The sequence below is a fragment of the Osmia lignaria genome, chromosome 2 (assembly GCF_051020975.1).
Source record: "Osmia lignaria lignaria isolate PbOS001 chromosome 2, iyOsmLign1, whole genome shotgun sequence".
Lineage (NCBI taxonomy): Eukaryota > Metazoa > Arthropoda > Insecta > Hymenoptera > Megachilidae > Osmia > Osmia lignaria.
Window position 1 is genome coordinate 4253650 of NC_135033.1, and position 20115 is coordinate 4273764.

Consider the following 20115-nt stretch of genomic DNA (forward strand, 5'->3'; position numbering starts at 1 on the left):
CTAATCGCTTTCCACTTCGTTTGGGAGTATCGCCAATCAGGGCGAAGATGCGTACTGGAGATGCGCGAAGAACGAAAACTGGTCTTTTCGCAGTTATGGACTCTGGTGAACTCCGCTGTACTGCATCCAAGTGTAGACTTTTGTACATTGCATAAATTTTCTTTCTTTAACTATACATGTAAATTTATAAAAATTAAAAATACTTTACCTCGCACTGGCCACAATAATGCGACGCTTCGTTCTTTCCTCGTCCGTGAAATCGAACTTCGACACCCTTACTTTTTACAAACTCTAATATTAAGCAGCACTGTCTCATTGTCCTTAACAGGCAATTTTTAATTAATTCAAACAGTCTGGGATCTGACACTTTGATATTCCGAGCTAAATTCCAGGAAAGGTGTACCATTGGTACTATGGATTTGAACGACTGTAACTTGTTCCATTCGTATCGTTCAATTGCCAGTTGGTACTGACGAGCGGTCAAAGGGCCTACGTTCCATGCTATGTTATTACACCAACCAACAGCTTGAACCCAATGTACACATCCTGAGGAAATAGTAACATTTATTTACAATCTATCAATAACAGTCGCTATACAAGAATTCAGCTTGACGTTCAATACTGTGAAGCAATATGTATGTATATATGTACTATGCACCGATCGCACATCTACTAACACCCGAGTTTTACACGGTTTAAATAGTGACGTGACCTCTTCGACCAATCATATGTCAGGACTGAAAGTACGCGTGAACTGAAGTTGTCAAGTCAATCGGATTGCGTTATACTCGCGGGACTTCTTGTGATTGGTAAACAGTATTTATGTAATAATGTGCGTTCGTCAAATGTATTTTGTAATTTCAAATAAATTATTGACTATTCTAAAGCTTTTATCAGATGATTATGTTAATTATTTTAACGCTTTTATTAAATAATTAGATTTATGATATTTGCTGCGGTTAAACTTGGACTCCAAATTCAGTGCTTTTTCACTAGACGAACAGACACTATTGATATAAATAATTTGTTCAGTATCTGATAATTATTATATGCAATTTGCTTACCCGCATTAACCCAGACAAGATCGCCTGGTCTTTGTAAAAACCTATAGACCGGAATATTTTCCTCGTATAGGTCCTCTAAAGATGGCCACCAACTACCGTGAAGGTAGTTGATATTATTACGTTCGCAAAGAGAACAAATTACACCCCAATATGCATCAGGTACCGCGAACCACTCGCAATCACCTGGTCCAATGTTGATATTAATGGAACAAAAATTATTATTCTCCTGATGACCAGGTGTTCTGCTGCCAGGTACCTATAAAAATAAATAAATATTAGTTAATAAAATGAAAAGTGTGATACATTTAATTAGAATCGTACGTAATAATACCTTCATGTACAGCTGAACAGTATTCATGCCTAAAATAACGTGACCAACATGACTGAGCATATTTCCAGCGGATACGACTCTGGCAAACGCTGGTAATTTCATCAGTTCTTGAAGCTGCGGTTTCCATTTTCTTTCATCCGATAAATCTACATTGGTCCCAAACCGCAGCATTTTCGAGCCTGGTCGGCCGGCCAATCCAAAAGCATTTTTCTTCCTTCTGACAGCGCCGGTGCTGTCCTTCGAATCAGAATCGGACAGATTCGAGGTGTGTATACCTTGAGCTTTTTCTCTTTCCTCTTTCAAACTCTCTTGAAAGCTAGATGCTTGATACTGTGCGTATTTCGCGATGGTTGTATGACTTCTGTGACTGATACAACCCCAAACTTTCCTGCCCATAACGGGATCCCAGTTTTCGTCGCTGGTTTGTTGCATTTGCGTCCTCACCTCGATACCATGGTCCGGATTCGCTTCGACCAACGTTTTTGTCGAGAACAATCCAAGATCCAGCTTCAATGCAGCTGCCAGACCACGAATCACAGCTATCGGATGCTTCAAGCAAAATTCTTGAAGCTGTGGACTGAACGCGTCCTTCTTATTTTCTAAATAAACGCTAGGAGTCGGTGGTAGGAGCTGTTCCTTGGTTAGCCTCTGACTCGGTGGATCGGGTGGTGCCGGGGGTGGTGAACGATCGCTCAGTATCGAACAGTTTGGTACACCTTTCAACCCTTGACCTTTGCATGCCTCGATAATAGTCTTCGAATCCATCTCTATACTAAGTTCTTGCTCGGGCTGCGATTCGCATAAGCTCTCTAATTTCAAAACCGGCTCGACTCGAGCAATCGGTTCTATTTTATTTGTACTTGACGTCGCCTCGCACTTAACCGTCTCGACCGCCGTGGTAGGCGCCTTCGAATTACTCTTCTCGTACGTTTCGAGTTTCGTGGACGTGGACGATGGTTGGCTATCCTCTACCTTCTCCAGTTTCACTTCCTTGATCTTCTCTGTACTTTCCTCGAGATTCGACGGTGAAAACGGACCGGAACTTAAAGTACCATTGTTCATAATGCTCGGCGCTTCTTCCTTTACGTCTAAATCCTCGGAGCCAAAATGTTTCAATAAATCTTCCGCCAACGAGGTCGCGATGTCCTTCTGCGACAACAGTGCCTGTAACTCTTGATCCGTGACTCCTAGATCCTTGTTACCAGCAGAACCTTCTGGATAATTGCTCGTTGTTGATGATATCTGAGTATAACCCTGGGCGGTATACTGATTAGGCTGGTACTGGTTGTATTGGCCGGACGACAATTGTCTCTGAGGATAATTTGAATCAGATGCAGACTTGTAAGGCATTCCTGGTGTTTGGCTGTTGCCAGTCGCTGCTGTATTGTAACCGACATTCGAGTCTGAGAATCCAGTTTGCAATGCAACGGTTCCACCCTGCTGTAGCTGTTAAAAAGAAGCGAAAACGATACCTTAGTTCCAATATTTTAATCTTTATCGTTGCCGAAATAAATGTAACTCATGAGAATTTACATGTCCAAGTAAATTATTATATAAAGAAAAAGAAAAGAGAAGGTTTAGGTACCGGTTGTTGAGGTATCCCATAGTTCTTTATTACACCAGCTTGTCCCAGTTGTGCGTGATTGTACCCAGTGGGATAACCAGGTTGTCCAGGCCTCAATCCCCTCTGCGCAGCTTGTTGTTGTTGCAATCTAATTTGCTGCTGATGTTGTTGCATGCATCTGTACTGTTGCTGCAACTGAACAAGCAGACCTTGCTGTTGAGGCGTTAAACTTCCATGATTCTGTTGAAGAAACTGTAGCATTTGTAGCTGCTGGGATGTAAGATAAAAGGGTGGTGGCCGCTGTTGCGAACCTGGAGAAATTGGCTCTTCTCCTTGCTGAAAATGTTGTTCGTCTCGTTAATTCAAGTCTCACGTGTTGAAGTAAAAGTACTACCTTAAATCTTTTTGTATTAAGGTTTTGTCCTTGTCCCTGGGGATACGGAGGTGGTGGCCCGGCAGGTGTAGTACCGTACTTGTAACCTGGACCTGTGGGTGGTTGCTGTTGTTGCTGCTGTCTGCTTGACATCTCAGCGCTGATGGGTAAGTTCCAAGCGTCTTCTATACACGGCAATTGCCGCCTCCTTGATTGAAAATATAAATTATTATCTGTTAGTCAAGCTAACGTCTAATAACATGTGTGTGTGTGAATATAGATATATTATTACAACTCATCATTTTGACAATATTTTATTGATAGTTTGCGTTTAATCAGACTATTTTTTATTTTCCCATAAAAGTGATTATACGGAAGGAAAAGAAATGAAAATTATCTTTATCAATTATAAATTTGTACAAAGAAGAAAATATAAGGTGATATAAAATAAGAATTTAATTTCTGCATTTAGACTGCGATCCAGCCAAGCTCTTATAATAAATTATTTGAAATTAAGCCGATGATAAAAAATAAATACAGATATTACAGTAGGTTAAGAGTTGATAAAATGTTGATTATTTATAGCAAAATCTTATAACGCATCGGTATAGTAAATGATTTTATTCTGTAACTGAAAAAGCTTATCTAATTAACTTAAACGACTTACGTAATTTGTTATCACAAACATGTTCATAACTGCTCTTACATTTTTATTTCTTCTAATTAAGAAATAAATGGTGCGTCCTTTTGGAAGAGCAATATTAATAAATGAAAGTATTGTGAATGATAACATTGGAAACATTGGAACATTCAAAAGGATTGACTGTATTTACACCTGGAAAGCTCAAACAATATCGTACAATAAATATTACGATTAAAATTATTTAACAACTTAAAATGGTAAGCTTGTTTACTTATCTTATAAGAAAACCATAGGAAGAAGTGTTATGCATTGATTTCAACAAAAATTCATATATAAATGGTGAATCAAAATGTATTTGGTAGGATACATAAAGGTAACTTAATTTCACTTTAAAAAAAGGAAGAACTGGGAGAAAAATAATAATAATGAAAAAAAATACATGTTCATGAGTAACAAAGTTTAGTTACATAACAAAGCTCTTTTATTAGTATTACAGGACTGTTACTAATTAATTATAGCTTTATAAAAAAAATGTAAAAATAGCTATTTAACATGCTGATTGTTGTGTTAGATTTAAGAAATCTAATATCGTATGGCTGTTATCATATAAAACTGAGCTATATCTTAATTAGCTATAAAATAAAAATGATAAAACTAACGATTATAACGCGTTCACTGCCAAACAGGTCTCATCAGTAATTTAAGTAAATACCACTTAAATTCTGATACTAGCAATTTGAAATAAATTGAGAAATTATAATTAGTATTACGTATAATTGTTTCTGTTATGGCAATCAACGTGTTAATTACCATTATATGAGTAACAGTTCTTACCGTTAAATTATTCAATTATCTATGTAGCCAGACCGGACAGGTCAAATACTTTTCAATTCTCCATTTTATTCAGAAATTTTTGTTGAGAAACAATGCGTGAAAACTCTTAGACTACTTAATTGTATTCATTTATTTGTCACACAGTAATTAGTGAGCCAGAGAATATCTCGTGCACTTGAAATCACTGGGAAGCTTCCAAGTGTCATTTATTCGTGTCCTTTCGAAATACTTATCAGCATCTGATCAATACTGACATCAATCACCCGTTTAGGTCCTCTGACGAAGCAGCAACGACGGCAATACGTTGAACCCTTCCAAAAGGAGTACACGTTAGAACCAGCAAACTTCAAGTTTGCTATAAATCACCCAGGAACATTGGGAATCTCATCATATCATCCTCCAACAGAATCGGATAAAACAATACAATATATAGCTGGATCTTCGATCATGATGAAAATCATAGATACAGTAGACTTCCTCTTATCTCTCCCTGGCTCTCCCAAGAGTAAGACTTCTCAGCCAGAGTGTAAAATAAATTTGTACGAAAAGCAATGCTAATATTTTCAAAATATCATTTAAGAAGGAGTCTACTGTAAATTGATTTGCTTTGAAACCAACTCACTTGGTAGCGACGGAAGGCATTGGTGCTTGGCTCAGGTGACTTTGCAAGAAGTTGATCCGTTGCTGAAGAGATGGGTTCATCGGGGTGTTACCACCGGACTTAGCACCACCTAGACTCGCCAATGAGCCCGTGCAATTTGGCGTGTTATTACCCCTAAGGAAGAAAAGAGATCGTTGTTTCCATCACCTGTTTCAGACTTCATGGATAGGTGAGCTTTCGGTATTTGTCTTTTGAATACCCCTTTTTTTTTTTGAACGCTAACCCATCTATATCGACTTACGTATTTCTCTCGTTCATCACACGTATTATGTGCTATGCATCATTGTATGAAGGCGGTTATTATGCAGCTTAAACGTATATAAGAGATACAGTGAATACATAAATACAGTGAGACATGAAAGAATCAGGGCCAATGTACTACTCAAACTGGGATATACTTGTGAATGTCTTTCACGCTTTTTATCAAAACTACTATATATTATCATCTCCAAGCAGGGTCGGCCTTGGGCCTAGACAGACTAGGCGGCCATCTTGGGCCCCACAAGGTCCAGGGCCACCATAAGACGATTTTGTGTTTAAGAATGCAAGAAGAGTGATGTTTATTGAATATTAATCGATGTAAATGCAAATCTAAATTAGTTATACAAGCTTCAATGTTAATTTTATAGATTTTATTTGAGGTACTTTTTTTTATTTCATATATGGGTTGGATTTAAGAAAATGAGATTCTCCCTGATCGAGCTGATTTTTTTGCCATAGATAGCCCTTGACCTGGCGATTCCAATAGTGGTCATCCTATCCCTTAACTCCCCCTCCCCACAGGGGTCAAAAGCTGAAATGGTCTAAAAAGTGGTTTTTTACACTGATCATTTCCAAAACTAAACCCACTAACCTAACCTATGAATTACTGAGTTTAAATTACTCGTAAGATCATTTTAGATTAGGTTAGTTTTTTGGTTTGTTTGTTGCGGGGGGGATGATGTGTTCACTGAGATCGGTGCAAAAAAACACTTTTTGAACTATTTCAGTTTTTGACCCCTTGAGAGGTTGTTAAGAGATGGGAAGACCACCTTTGGAATCGCCAGGTTAAGCAAATCAGCTCGATCGGGGGGTACCCAATTTTCTTAAATTCAACCCATATATGTATCTGAAGGAGCCCTTTTTCGGAGCTCGCTTCGGACCCCCGAAATCTCAGGGCCGGCCCTATCTCTAAGCAAAATAATCAGGTATAGTTTTAAATTAGACCAAAGCTGTTTTGAAGTTACAAAAGAACAAGTGTGCTACGATGGACAAATTGCCAACTAAATGCTGCTACTGAACGTGTAAGAAAACCAAACGATCAAAACTGCAGAGGACGTTATACTTTTTATAGTTATGAAATCATTCGGTGGTGCGTGAAGTGGAAAAGGATCGATAGCAGTGATCGATACGACGCTTCTATTTATTCGAATAGAGAAAAAGAGTACATCAGTTGATACACATTATAAAAAACGAGTAGAGTGCATGGGAGGATGAAAATTTAAGGAAAACCTTTAGATTCTTATTTGGGAAATACTACAATATACAAAGTTTGCTAAGAAATCTTTTCTACGAACACAGAAGTTATACGATTGCGTTAGACGGAGACAGAGACACAGAGAAACGGTAATTCGTTCCATAGAACCCTGAAAGGTGTTTCAAGCTCCTTTCCACCGACGGATTACTTTACCTGGATGCGTTGACGTAACACGCTAGAGCGTCCTTTGGTTGACTAACGCTTTCGTACAAAATGCCCACATTAGTCCACGCGGCCGAGTGTGATTTGTCTAATTGTACGGCGCATATGTAGGCTTGCAAAGCGTCCATAGGTTGATTCTGTTGTTGGTACAACACCCCTATGCTGCACCACGTGTCGGCATTGCCTTCGGATTTTTCCACGGAATTTCTGCAAATGAAATAACTATTATCAGATCGACGCGGGCAATGATTTCGCGGGCTCGAGGGGCACGACAGAAATCTCCCCTTACAGCAGGGATGAGCAACCATTTTTTTACAAATTTAAAGATGTTGCGCGGACCTTATGATAATACAAACACTGAATAATGAAATTATTAACAAAATAAACCTAGTATCAAAAATTATAGAAATAAAACACTGATTAATAGAAATACTATTGAAGCCGCCGGGCGTAACATTTCATACCAAGAAATGTCGATGCTTAATTTTTGGAAATGATGGCACCAGTGTCTATTTATGATCTCAGCATCATTTCCAAAAATTAAATTAAGATGCCTAGGGTACAATGAGGCTGCGGGACACTGCAGGAATTTTTAAAAGTCAAAATGTAAAATCTTTGAAGGGCCGGACGTGAAAGTGTGGGGGGCTGTGGGTTGCTCATCCCTGCCTTAGAGTATTTAAATCCTGGTGAAACGAAGAGTGTAACGACAACGTGTGGGCTGCATGCCAGTTAAGAGGCTTATGCGTTTGATGCGAAAGAAATTTCGAGATTAAGTGACGCTGATGGTGAGAGGGCAAGAGTTACCTGTAAGCGATAAACGCATCATGAACTTTTCCAGAAGCAGCCAGACAACGTCCCAACAGGTAAAGGCTTTGGCCGCTCTTCGGTTCCGCTTCAATGGACTTTTGCAAACAGTGAATAGCGATTGCTTGTTTTTGCTGTCTCGTTATACCTAACACTGTACAGTCAACCACGTGATACATCCATCCTGAAACAATGAACGCAACAAATCACGGTTAAAGAAGATATTACTTCCATCACCTGTTAATTGCTATGTCATCGCTGAATCACTGCCGTTTGCTGCAATTGTTTCATTTCACTGGGGAATACTTGAAAATTTTCATTGTCGGTTAAAATCTTAAAGATTGCTTGAAACGGAGCGCGTAGGGAGGAAAGATGGATAGAAAGGAAGCCACGGGAGCAACGTTTCCCGTGGATTGATGCGAATCGAGGACGTGTTGCCTCAACACTAGACCAGTACCGAACTGAATAGATTTTCGCAGGTATAACCTAGGGTAGCCACTTTTACCCCACTCTCCCCCCATCCAGGCAGTCTCGAATTACAACCCTCTATAAACATAGGCGTAGAAACGAGCCGGGTACAGGCTCCATCTTAGAAAATAGTTGAAAAGTTTCTCTAGGAAACGGGAACACTCTCCTAGTTACATGTATGTTGAAGTAAGAAAAACATTGAAGAGGAAAATCGTCATTTTAACTTCATCCCTTTTTCAGCCGACGGTTTTATCAAATTTCCTCTGAATAGTGTACGGTGTAAAGGGTTGTCTATGAATCTAGGTATAAATTGGTTCAAGGTATGCGTGTACGTGCTATCCTTAAAGGCAGCTGTTACAGCTGTAACGGTATACCTTTATTTCCAAGTTCCTTCCTCTTCGTCATTATATTCTGTGTGTACGGCTCTTATTTCTCAAAATTAAACTACACTAGTGGAATTAATTCTGGACACTTTTAAATTTTTACTTCAATTTCGCATTTATTCAAATTATTTATTATTATTAATTTATTATTCATTTTAGGGCGTCGCTTATATAAAAAAATTAGTAAAAAGACAATTTACAGCTATACTTTTAATATACAATAAAAATTACAATTTCAACACATCAAAGGAGGTAGAAAAAAATTAATATTTCGTTGATATTTCATATCATGAGACGTTTCGTGTTGCCAGGCGCAAAAAGAAAAATAACAACACAGTTTAGATTTTTTTAAATTAAAATGTTAAATCATTTACAAATGAAATCGTGTGAAAATATTAAGTATAAATATTATAGATTAGAATAAAAATATTGCGGTATTAATTTAGCATAGCAGAATATACATTTTCTGCACAAATATGAAATAAAGAATATTTGGTAAATGTCTACAATTAGGGTCCCAATGAGAAATCAATTGAAAAGAGGTAAATTCTATGTACTTTTGCCCCATGAATCCAGAAATGTTGATAAAATTCAGGGGTCGCTTGTATTTACTAAGATATTGTGGTAAATATTGACAAAAGTTAACGACTTTGTGGGGTAGACAATACTTTTAAAGCGCATCACTAACCTATATAGGTTAGGTTAGGTTATCAGAAAAAATGTAACCTCACGGCAAAAATTTGACCGGTCAACAATACTCTTCTTGCTTAGTTCTAATTCCTGTTCATAGAATGCACAGCGCGGAAGACGCATCATAAGAAAATATCCAATAAAACAATAAATTCTAAAGATTAGAATTGGCTAGTCACGTACCACTTTTAACACTTCGTTTAAATTCACGCTTTGAAGTTATTCTTTTCAAGGAAACTATTGTTGACTGGTTAAGTTTTTGCTGTGAGGTAAGTAATATCTTTTCTGATAACCTAACCTAACCTAACTTATGTATCTTAAAAAATACAAGGGACCCCCGAATTTTATCAACAGTTTTGGATTCGAGGGGCAAAAATATATTAGAATTTACCTCTTTTCAATTGATTTCTCATTTAATTGTAGACATTTACCGAATATTTTTATTCAAAGTGTCCCGAATTAATTCCACCAGTGTATTTATGGAACCATTAACAGATACAAATTAATATTTTTATTTCCACGTTTATCATCCATCAAGATTCTTTTATTTCCCGTCATGAAATTTTGATCGGGACAATTTTCGTGCCTTTACAACTATTATCCACACACGTACACGCAGATGGTCGGTAAATTAAATACTTGCCGTGGGAAAACGCGAATTTCGTAACAAGTTGTTACACAATCGTAGAATGCGACGTTAAATGCACGGCGATTCTAAATGGAATTAAGTCGGTCGGTGTTCATAAACCAACGAACGAAATTAAAGCATACCAGTGTACTCTAATTGTAGCTAGCCATTCATTCATTCATTCATTCGTTCGTTCATTCAAGTAACTTTTCGTACGAGCTCTTTTTTACAGGATAACGTTTCATTAGACATTACACAATGCAGCTCGATTCTGTTGACTTTGTTTCATTTTTCGTTTGGAAAATATTTATGGTTTTCACGTACGTATGCAATTTAAAAATTTTCCTTTCTTCCCACGACCAAGGAATTCTCGAAGCGTTTTCAATCGAGCCTCGGGGCAAAGTTCCATAAAACGCGAGCACAATGCTTTACGGACTGGCCCTGATGTTTACAAGGCAATTACACCGGCATAATAATCGTGGAACGACAATAAAATCGCACGAGTTCGTAGAAAATTGGCCAGGACCATGTTTCCTTTATGCTCGAAGATTATCCCTCGGATGAAATTTCTCCGGTTTACTCGGCGCGTATACCTGAAGGTACGGAGGTGGCGAGATTGTCGCAGCCAGGACAAAGTTATGAAGTAAACGAGGGGACGGAATTACGGAAGGGAAGTAAAAAAGGAACGCTGTATCGGACCGGTCCCGAGAGGTTGACACGCGAAAAGCAGTAAACAGGTTGTAAAATAGTCTTGTACCGTTTCGGATCCGTACATGGGCGTGCGAAACTTTTAGGACAATTACCTTTTTTTCCCTCCGTTTTCGTTTTCGTTTTACACCCTGAAGGGTCAACAACTGGATAAAGGAACGTTTGCTTGGACTTTCACCTTAGCAAAAACTTGGAAGCGCATATTCTTCGTCGTTTAATGAAAAAATTATTCGATAAGTCAATGAAAGGGTTGGGAAACGAAGTGTCCCAGCAGCCGGAACGTTTGCTCGTCGAGGGATCTACCAGGTGCAACTAGGTCAGTGCGACGTGCGGCTTGACCTGTATAATCTTTCGACTCTACCTGCTGTGTCGCGTAGCGCTGTCTCATTAAACGCAAGCCGAGCACCTTCCCAACATACGTTTCATATTTTAATTGATGAAATAATTTTCATTGATAGCTGACACGTTAAATCGTATGCGGATCATCGATGACCATCGTTATGAATTTAACCCTTAAATGCATGATTTTTTAATTTTGACCGAAAAAAATCTATTATATGTAGATTATTATATAGGTTTATGCGAAAATACAAAAAAAAAAAAAAATTAGTATGTAGGTTTTCATTTTTTAACCGACTTCGAAACAGGAGAAGTTATTCAATTTGATCAGTATACCTATATTATTATTACTATTATCATTATTATTATTTTTTTTTTACTATACCTATTCTGCATACTGTATCATTTTTTAAACAGATGAATCAGATGTAAAAAAAAACAGTGCAACACCAACGTATTTTAGTAAAAAAACGTATATAAGCATAAAATACAGTTACTCGCCTATAAAATATCTTTTTAGCAAGAATGAATTTCCAAAAAATTTAATTTTATTGTCAGTCCTAACTTTCACGAACTTCTTCGAACGCGCCAAAACAATTCGTCAATTTAAATGTCATTTTGAAAAGCGCGCGGATTTACTTTTTCCTTTTTTTTTTCTTTTTTTCATACTTCGTTTGAATGGACCAAGGTAATATGGCATACAGCCAAAAGTAAAACTTTCACTACGGTTGATACTTAAATTAGGAGTTAAAGACAGTGTTTCGTATTTGAGACATTATGGATTTAAGGGTTAATAATTGAAAACTAAAGAAAGTTTTAGGTATTCTAAAGTACAATAGTATCGATAAAATTGTAAGGTTGATCCAATGAAACGGGAACTGTACAAAGTTACATAATCCTTGCGAAAGAAACAATAGAGAGGCAATAGAGGAGAATGGTACCAGGAAGATCGTAAGACAAGGCTGGATGGAGGGAAAAAATAGTAAGGAAGAAGGGGTGATGGAAAGAGAAAGTAGATGGTAAAAAGGGGTGAGAAGAAAATTGGAGAGCAAAATCGAAAGAAGAACAAAGAGAGAGGGAGAGGGGGAGGGGGAAGGGAGAGAAAATAGGAAGGGTAGAAGAGTTGCCACAATCTCGTCTCCTTATCGAATCTGATCCCACCCCTTTTTCTCTCTCTCCTACCCCTTTCTTCTCTCGCTCGAATACGCACACTCTCCCTGGCTAACTCTCCCTCCTGCTCTGCGCCCCATCTCATCGCCAGGCCACCTCAACCCGGAATAAATCAATACACGTGTCTGCTACTTGCTTGTACACTCGGTCCGAGCCTTAAGCCGAATCCTAGGAGGCGAATGCTCGCGACGACGCGACGCGATGAAAACAATTTCAAAAGGGGTTGCCGGTTTAATTAACCCCCGTGTACAACGGATCGAGACCGTGCGTATCTGACCCGGGAACATTGCCAACGCGTTATCGCGGCTAAATAAAAGATCTGCTTACCGATTGTGCCCGCGATTGTTCAATTACCGCGACCGGGAGGTACACCAGAGAACGGACACCGCAACGCCGAGGATCAAGAATTTTTAATAACCGCATTTTTCCCATTCGTGGCTCGATGTGCGGTTGGTCAGGTGTGGCTTGGAAAATCGTAAAAATTAACGTTCAAACGATAACGCCCGCGCTAGAGAGAGGATTGGTTTTGGACATTTTTCATAGGGTTATATGCTTGGATTAATTGAAAAATATGATTTTAACCCTCTATCGCATTCCGTTCCCAATTGGGAACTTAAATTTCAAATGTTGAACGCCATGAGGGTCACCGGTGATCGACATCGCAAATTAGACATGCTTGAATAGTAAAAGAAAACAATAGAAAAACATTATTTTAAGTAATATTGTTATGGTACACATAATGTAAAATGGTAAATAGAGAGCTTAAAATTTGAAATTTGAAAATTAAGTATTTCTAGAGATTCGCTCTAGAGCCAACCCTTTTTCGGGCATTTTCGGTCAGACTGCAAAAAAAAAAAAATTTTCGACCATTCGTTGAGATTTTGACCCACTATACACAATGGCGCAACTCTTACTGTTTGGCCTGTATAGAAATGAGAGAAAGTCTAAATGCTATAGCCCCCTTATCAAGATTTTCAATCTTAGAAATGGGTTGGCAATAGATAGTTGGTAATAGTTGGTAATAGTTAGAGCTTCAATACATCCTATAACAAATGACCATTTCCACCGTGGCATTCAACGCGTTAAGTAGACAATACTGAAGACTCTGATCATGTTGGTTCCAAGTGGGAACATTATGAATAAAACAATGTAAAGAACCGCGACCAACTTTAGATGTACAAACTGGCCTCTGTAGACTGAGAATAGGCAAAGGTGTAAGGTAATAGGATGCAAGGGCAAATTAGGAATTATGTGCGAAAAATGTCATATGCATTTGTTTCTATGTTAAAAAAATTGTTTTCGTGATGTTCATGCAAAGTTTTATTTTGTACCTGCATATGTATAAAGTTCCCATACAGGAACAGGTATAAAATGCAATAAATAACATTTTCGAATAAAATTTTATTATTTATTTCATGACCACACTGATTTTTAAGTAGACTAACAGCCATATATATTTTTTCCAACTCGTCATAAAAATTCATGCAACAGTGTTAAGTAACTGAAGTATCAGAGAAATTTGCTAGGGCAGATAAAAATTGAACTTACCTAATTGACGGCAAATGTCAGCCTTTAAATGAGAAGGTAGTGCCTTTTCTTTCAGCAACGCTTCGTAATGATCCCTTGCTAAACGATATTTCCCTTGGACTTCGTACAAATGGGCTATATGAAATTTTACTGAAACACGCAACACGAGACAAGTATTTTAATATCACAGCTATAACAAACTACAACGGATAAACAATTTTATTGTAGGCGTTTAGTGGAGGGGGAGAGAGGGTTTCGTCTCCCCGGACGCCTTTAGTTCGGGCCGGGACCGCTAGGTGGCGGCGAGATGATCGGTGATCAGTGTTCTCGCTAGCGGTCACCCGGCAATGCATTTCCAATATAATAGGAGTTCCGAATTGCGGTATGATAGGTGTCTGGGGCAAGGATCGTCTGTTGTCAGCCCCACTGACGAGTGTGACAGACGATCCCGAGACGAAAACGCCTTTTTCTCCCCTCTCCTACATTATCAAGATACTAATACATAGAGGTGTGCAGGTATCCTAAAGGTACGGGCTCGAGTTATCTTGAGAAAATTGAGTGCCCTTACTTTCGAGGACCAGCACATCTTTACTAATAAGGTATAAACAATTTTTTTAATCTCTCTATTAGATAATTATGATTGCGCCATTGGCATGGGGAAAAAGTTTTGAATCAGGTTGATGTACATATATCCAATGACGAATTTCGCACTATAAAATATTTGTCATAATTTGATAAAAGCAGTGTAAAATGGTGTACACTTATAGCATATCAATTTGCAATTTAAGATTTGATGCAAATAACTGAGGTAGGTGTGCAGAATTTAGACATTTTTAAAATAAGATTTCTTCTCCCCCCTCCTACATTATGTAAAACAAAATTTATATCAAAATTTCTTCCTCACCATATCATGGACCAATGGACCGAACTTAGAATCTTTCAGGGCTGCTTTATATTTTACAAGTTCCACTTTCGGCTGAATAAAGACACAAAATGATTTCCTCGGATAACGAGGAATGATTACTGACGAATGATGATTCACAGTATCCGGAATGGTTTAATCATTCGATGGAATTATTAAATATTGATTCACGAATTTTTGATTAAATTTAAATTTTTAAATTCCGCATTGTACATTTGAAATTGAAAGCTACACTTTTATCGGAAAATTTATGCAAATACAAGGTACGTTAACGGGAGAAAGACGCGCAGCATTCAGCACGTATTGAATAGCGAGTCGCGTTGCTATAATCAGTAACGCGTTCGCAATCTGTGCGAGCGAAATTTTATCGTCATATCATGTCTTGTATCTAAAAGTGTATTTTTATTTCCTGTGCTAAATCCAGACTTTAAACAGCACAACAGACAGAGTCGTTTTCCGGTTGCGAGTACCAGCGGCGTGACTCACTCGAGCTTCTCGGTACATAATCCAAAGTGACGCGGGTAAAACGGTCAAATAAATTCGAAATTCCCGACACGGTAATAGGGATCCCCGTTTTTAATATTACACACAGTGGGTCACAAAATTATTTGCTCACAGTTTAAAATAGAATTCCTCATTTAAAATTGGACTAAATGACTTCAGGCTTTTTGAGAAGCTATACAAATTAATTTACTATGTATTTTTGCTGTTTTAAAAAATTACAATTTGGTGAAATAGTGAAAAAATATAGTGAAGGGTAATTTTTCAACTTTTTGATGCAAGTCTATAATGAAAATTTAAAATATGTCTTTCGTAGATTCAAATAAGTTATGTGAATGCTGAAAATTTCATTGAGATAATTAATAAAAATTAATAAACTTGAAATTCCTGAAATAAAAAAAATAAATTAATCTAGAAGTTACAAGTAATCAAAATTCCCGAAAATCGCGACTTTTCACCTAAGAACATGACTAATTATGTTCTTAGATGAAAAATCGCGAATTTCGGAAATTTTAATTACCTGTAACTTCTAAGTGTATTATTGACCGATCTCGATGAAATTTTTCACATACACATAATATACTTAAATTTACAAATGTCATGTTTTAAATTTTCATTGCAGGCTCAGATAAAAAAGTTAAAAAATTGCCTTTTACTATTTTTTCCCTGATTTCGACAAATTGTAATTTTTTAAAACGACAAAATTAATTTGTATAGCTTCTCGGGAAACCTCGAGTCTTTTGGTCCAATTTCAAATGAGGTATTCTGTTTTACATATTTGACATTTTTTTTTTCTTTTTGAAATATTAAAATTTGAAGGAAAAGAAAAATTGGCAGAGCATTATCCTATGGGGTGTAACGCGAACGATCAGTGATCCTCCCCATAGCAGTCGGCGTGTTTATGATGGCGTTTATCGTTCCCTTAAATACCGTATAACACGTGATACGAGTTATCGCATTCACACGTGACACGACATTTGCTGTATCACGTTAGAAAAAGGGGTCAAGTTCGCGAAAGAAAGTGAGCAAAGGAGGAGATCGGGGGCCGAGATGTCAAGACGTAGTCGCGCAGCTATGTAATAGGGGCTTCTCACGCGGCGGAAGTATCGATTTCAACGTGGCTCGCTAAATAATTCATTAAAAGTGCACACGCAAAACCAACGGGATTATTTTCCCTGCCTGTTACGTGCCAACTTTTCACTTGCCATCGTTTTTTCTCCCTTTTTAAAACCCATCGTATTTAACATCCATTAAATGTCTTTCAATATATTCATGTTACTTCTTGTATACCAACTAATTTGTTTCCATTGAAAATAAAGCGTTAAAGCTAATTAAAATCTCTGCGATATTTAACGAGGAAGAAAGTGAGTGGAACGACGTGACGCAACATGTGGTATGGGAGTAAAATTTCCATGTAAAAATGGTTCACGGTTGACAGCTGTTCGCATTATTTCTTTCATCTTTTTTTCCTTTGCCGGACAGTACCGTTGTGTAGGCGAAAAGTGAGACTCACTTTCGAGTTTGGAGAAAGAGGCAGGTGTGGTGGCATCGATCAAGGCGAGTGTCAGGTGCTTCAAGGCGGCATCAAAATCAGCATGGACCTTCAGCATCAAGCCGAGTCGTAGGTGAACCTCGCAGGCCCGTGGAAATCCTGGTTCCACCCATAGCACCTGCTGAAATGCTTTCACGGCCCTGAAATCCAACAAAATTACGGCGTATCGTTAGATTACATTCATCGTGTATTCGTGATTACAAGATGTCGACAAATAATCGAAACAATTCGCGATAAATAATTTATCGCCAGCTGTCCGGAGGGACGCGTTTCCTTTTCGGGTCGACGAACGACCCCGATCGGCTCTTCGAATAAGTACTGACTATGTATTCGAATTGTTAGTCACGACATCAGACACGTCATGCAAATAATAACCGTTTCGTGACAGTCGATTTTGTCTGGACGTCGCTTCTCTATTATTTAGGACACACTCGACGAACCATTGGATATTTAGAATGTAATTGAATAGTTGCCTGTTAACACGTTGTTTGCGGGAGTCGTTTAACTATTTAGAGTTAGGTGGATTAAAAACTGTCCCACCTTTTGCTTAGCTTTTTATGCATGGTGGGATATGTTTTAACCCACCTCGAAAAGTTGAAGTTACTCGGGATACGTTCCCGAATGGCCCCACCAAAATTGAGAACTCAAGTTCGGTATATAATCTAAAGCGACTACAAGAAACCGATTAAAATTGGTTTCACAGCTGGATGTCTTACCGTTTTTGAGATATCGTTATAACAGATTTTTGTACAACTTTGGGACTACGCATGCGCTATTCGATACTGCGCATGCGCTATTCCATACTGCGCATGCGCTATTCGATACTGAGCATGCGCTATTCTCGTGCACACAGAACCTAACCTAATTTAACCTAACCTTACCACGATATCTCAAAGGCGGTAAGACATCCAGCTCTGAAACCAAATTTAATCGGTTTCTTGTAGTCAATTTAGATTATATACCGAACCGGAGTTCTCAATTTTTAATCGGGCCATTCGGAAACACAGCCGTTACTCGTAGTCATACAGTTTAAATAAATGTTTTTTCCCATTTAAAAAAAAAAAGTTTCTGTGCAAACAGAATTTTTATTTTCTTTAAAATCGCGTGCCTCAAAGAGTTAAACGCGTCTTTTGCATACTGTTGGCAGAGAGCGCGAGACGCTTAAAAAGAGTTGTGCCGTAAAAATTAGGCGCCAGCCGTTGTGAGACATGATCAATAGTTCCGACGTTATAGCTATTTTACGTGAAACCATAATTTCGCGCACGAATCTGAAAAAATTGCCCGCATTACGGGGTGGATTGATGAAAAAGAACTGCCTGAAAACAATGTTGCTAAGAGGGAAAAAGATTCGATCACGGTCGTGTAATTAATACGTGGCAGGGCTTAAGATTCCTTCAAGGTCCGCGCCGTTGAAAATTCGAACCGCCCTGGGTGCAGGGTGGCTCGTCGACAAAAATAACATTCGCTAAAAAGGAACAGGTTTTGCGCGATCTCGTTACGCTGAAGCGAAAGCTTCAAGAATCGTGTGTCGAATAATTACACTGGTGGAATTAATTCTGGGCACTTTGATTGATACCGTAATATCTTTATTATAATACATGATTCGGTTTGTAAATATTTTAAAATTTTAATTAAAAAAAATCTAAACTGTATTGTTATTTTTATTTTTGCTCCTGGCAACACGAAACGTGGCCAATCACATGATGAAAGGATATCCAACGAAATATTAATTTCTTTCTACCTCCTTTGATGTGCTGAAATTGTAATTTTTATTGTATATTAAAAGTATGGCTGTAAATGGTCTTTTTACTGATTTTTTTATCTAAGCGACGCCCTAAAATTAGAAAACAATGATTAGAATATAAAACAAATAATTATATATTAAATAATTTGAATAAATGCGAAATTTAAGTAAAAATTTAAAAGTGTCCAGAATTAATTCCCCTAGTGTGTTTAAAAAGATTGTAAAAACTTTGATTTTTATTATTTCTTTACACGTTGGTAGATTTGCGCCCTTTCCGTTTCGACGCCATCAGCCGTGGCTGCGTGCAAAGATGGACAGGAAGTGGTCGGTGTTCCGGCTTGTCACGCGAGCAGCCGTACCGGGACACCGACCAAACCATAGGGACACCAGCGTCGACGTTAACAATAACAATTGTACACAATTGCAAATGACACGGTGGACCGATGTTGGTACTCGCTCGAGCGAGACCAGTGCAGCGGCTCGCTTCATCGACGAAGAGGACGACACGATGAAACTGGGCCACCGCTGCGCCGATTCGACGGTACGGAACAAATGAATACTTCCAGTATCATTGCGATATGAGCCGTTATTTTAGAAAGTGGTATAAGTCCATTTTTTCATATACCGAGATATGTAAGGATTTTCGTTGCAATAAATTTAAAAATATTAGCAAACGTTAATCAATTTGGATGATGTTTTTAAGACTATAAAATTGTTGAATTTTATTATGCAATAATAATTATTAAAAGTGTTAAACAAAATAAAAGATTTTTTGAGCTTCAATTGGACTTACACCACTTCAATAATAACATATTATAAAAAATATAAACAAGAGTTAATTTTTATAGACTTTGGCTTTACTGAAATGGATTTTTCAATGTAAAAAATAATAATTAGTGGGAAGACATGTAAGTACACGAATAACCAAGTTTATTAAAAATTAATTTCAGTTATATTTAAAAAGAAAATATAAATAAACAAGTGTAAAGAGTAAATTATTTTGTTAAGATAATTAAAAATAAAAAAAAGTTTTGTATATTTTAAATTTATTTCTCCTTTACACTTAGCATAGTGAAGTATTCATGGTAAATAGATGGTATGTAAGGCAATAAATTTATCATATCGCTATATTTCTCCCTGTTTATAGATCTTGAAGTTTTATACAGTGGACACAGTAATTTTGCTGAGATGTTAAATTACTTTAAATAGAGTATTTTCTTTTATACTAGCTTTGTAAAAAATTTTGAGCGGTTCATCCCTTTTAAACCTGATCCAGCATATTTTCAGTCAATGTATCATTTTCCCGTCCATATTTAAAGGCAAAGTTGCTTCTATTATTATTACGAATGGACTTATTGCACTTTCAACAAAAACATTCCTGCGATTTTTTATTAATTTATGAGGATATTGTACACCATCGACTGTGTGATCATAAATATGAAAAAACAATTTCTATATCTGACTACTACTGACTATCATTAACTCATTTTTTTTTTTTTTTCAAAAATGGACTTATACCACTTTCATAAAT

General features: G+C 37.5%; 1 protein-coding gene across 4 annotated transcripts in view; it reads right to left on the minus strand.

Moving 5' to 3' along the window:
- Utx (Utx histone demethylase) overlaps nt 1-20115 on the minus strand; it is a 74987-nt gene that overhangs the window by 3657 nt on the left and 51215 nt on the right. For 3 of the 4 annotated variants that reach the window (XM_034327775.2, XM_034327777.2, XM_034327778.2), the window contains 10 exons: nt 16802-16980; nt 13887-14015; nt 7953-8136; nt 7140-7355; nt 5432-5584; nt 3354-3540; nt 2981-3295; nt 1396-2841; nt 1065-1320; nt 209-546 (listed from right to left, as the gene is read on the minus strand). In XM_034327775.2, the coding sequence (XP_034183666.2) occupies nt 209-546; nt 1065-1320; nt 1396-2841; nt 2981-3295; nt 3354-3540; nt 5432-5584; nt 7140-7355; nt 7953-8136; nt 13887-14015; nt 16802-16980 (3403 nt within the window). The remainder of the gene's footprint in view (nt 1-208; nt 547-1064; nt 1321-1395; nt 2842-2980; nt 3296-3353; nt 3541-5431; nt 5585-7139; nt 7356-7952; nt 8137-13886; nt 14016-16801; nt 16981-20115) is intronic. The other variant, XM_034327776.2, reaches the window with a different exon arrangement.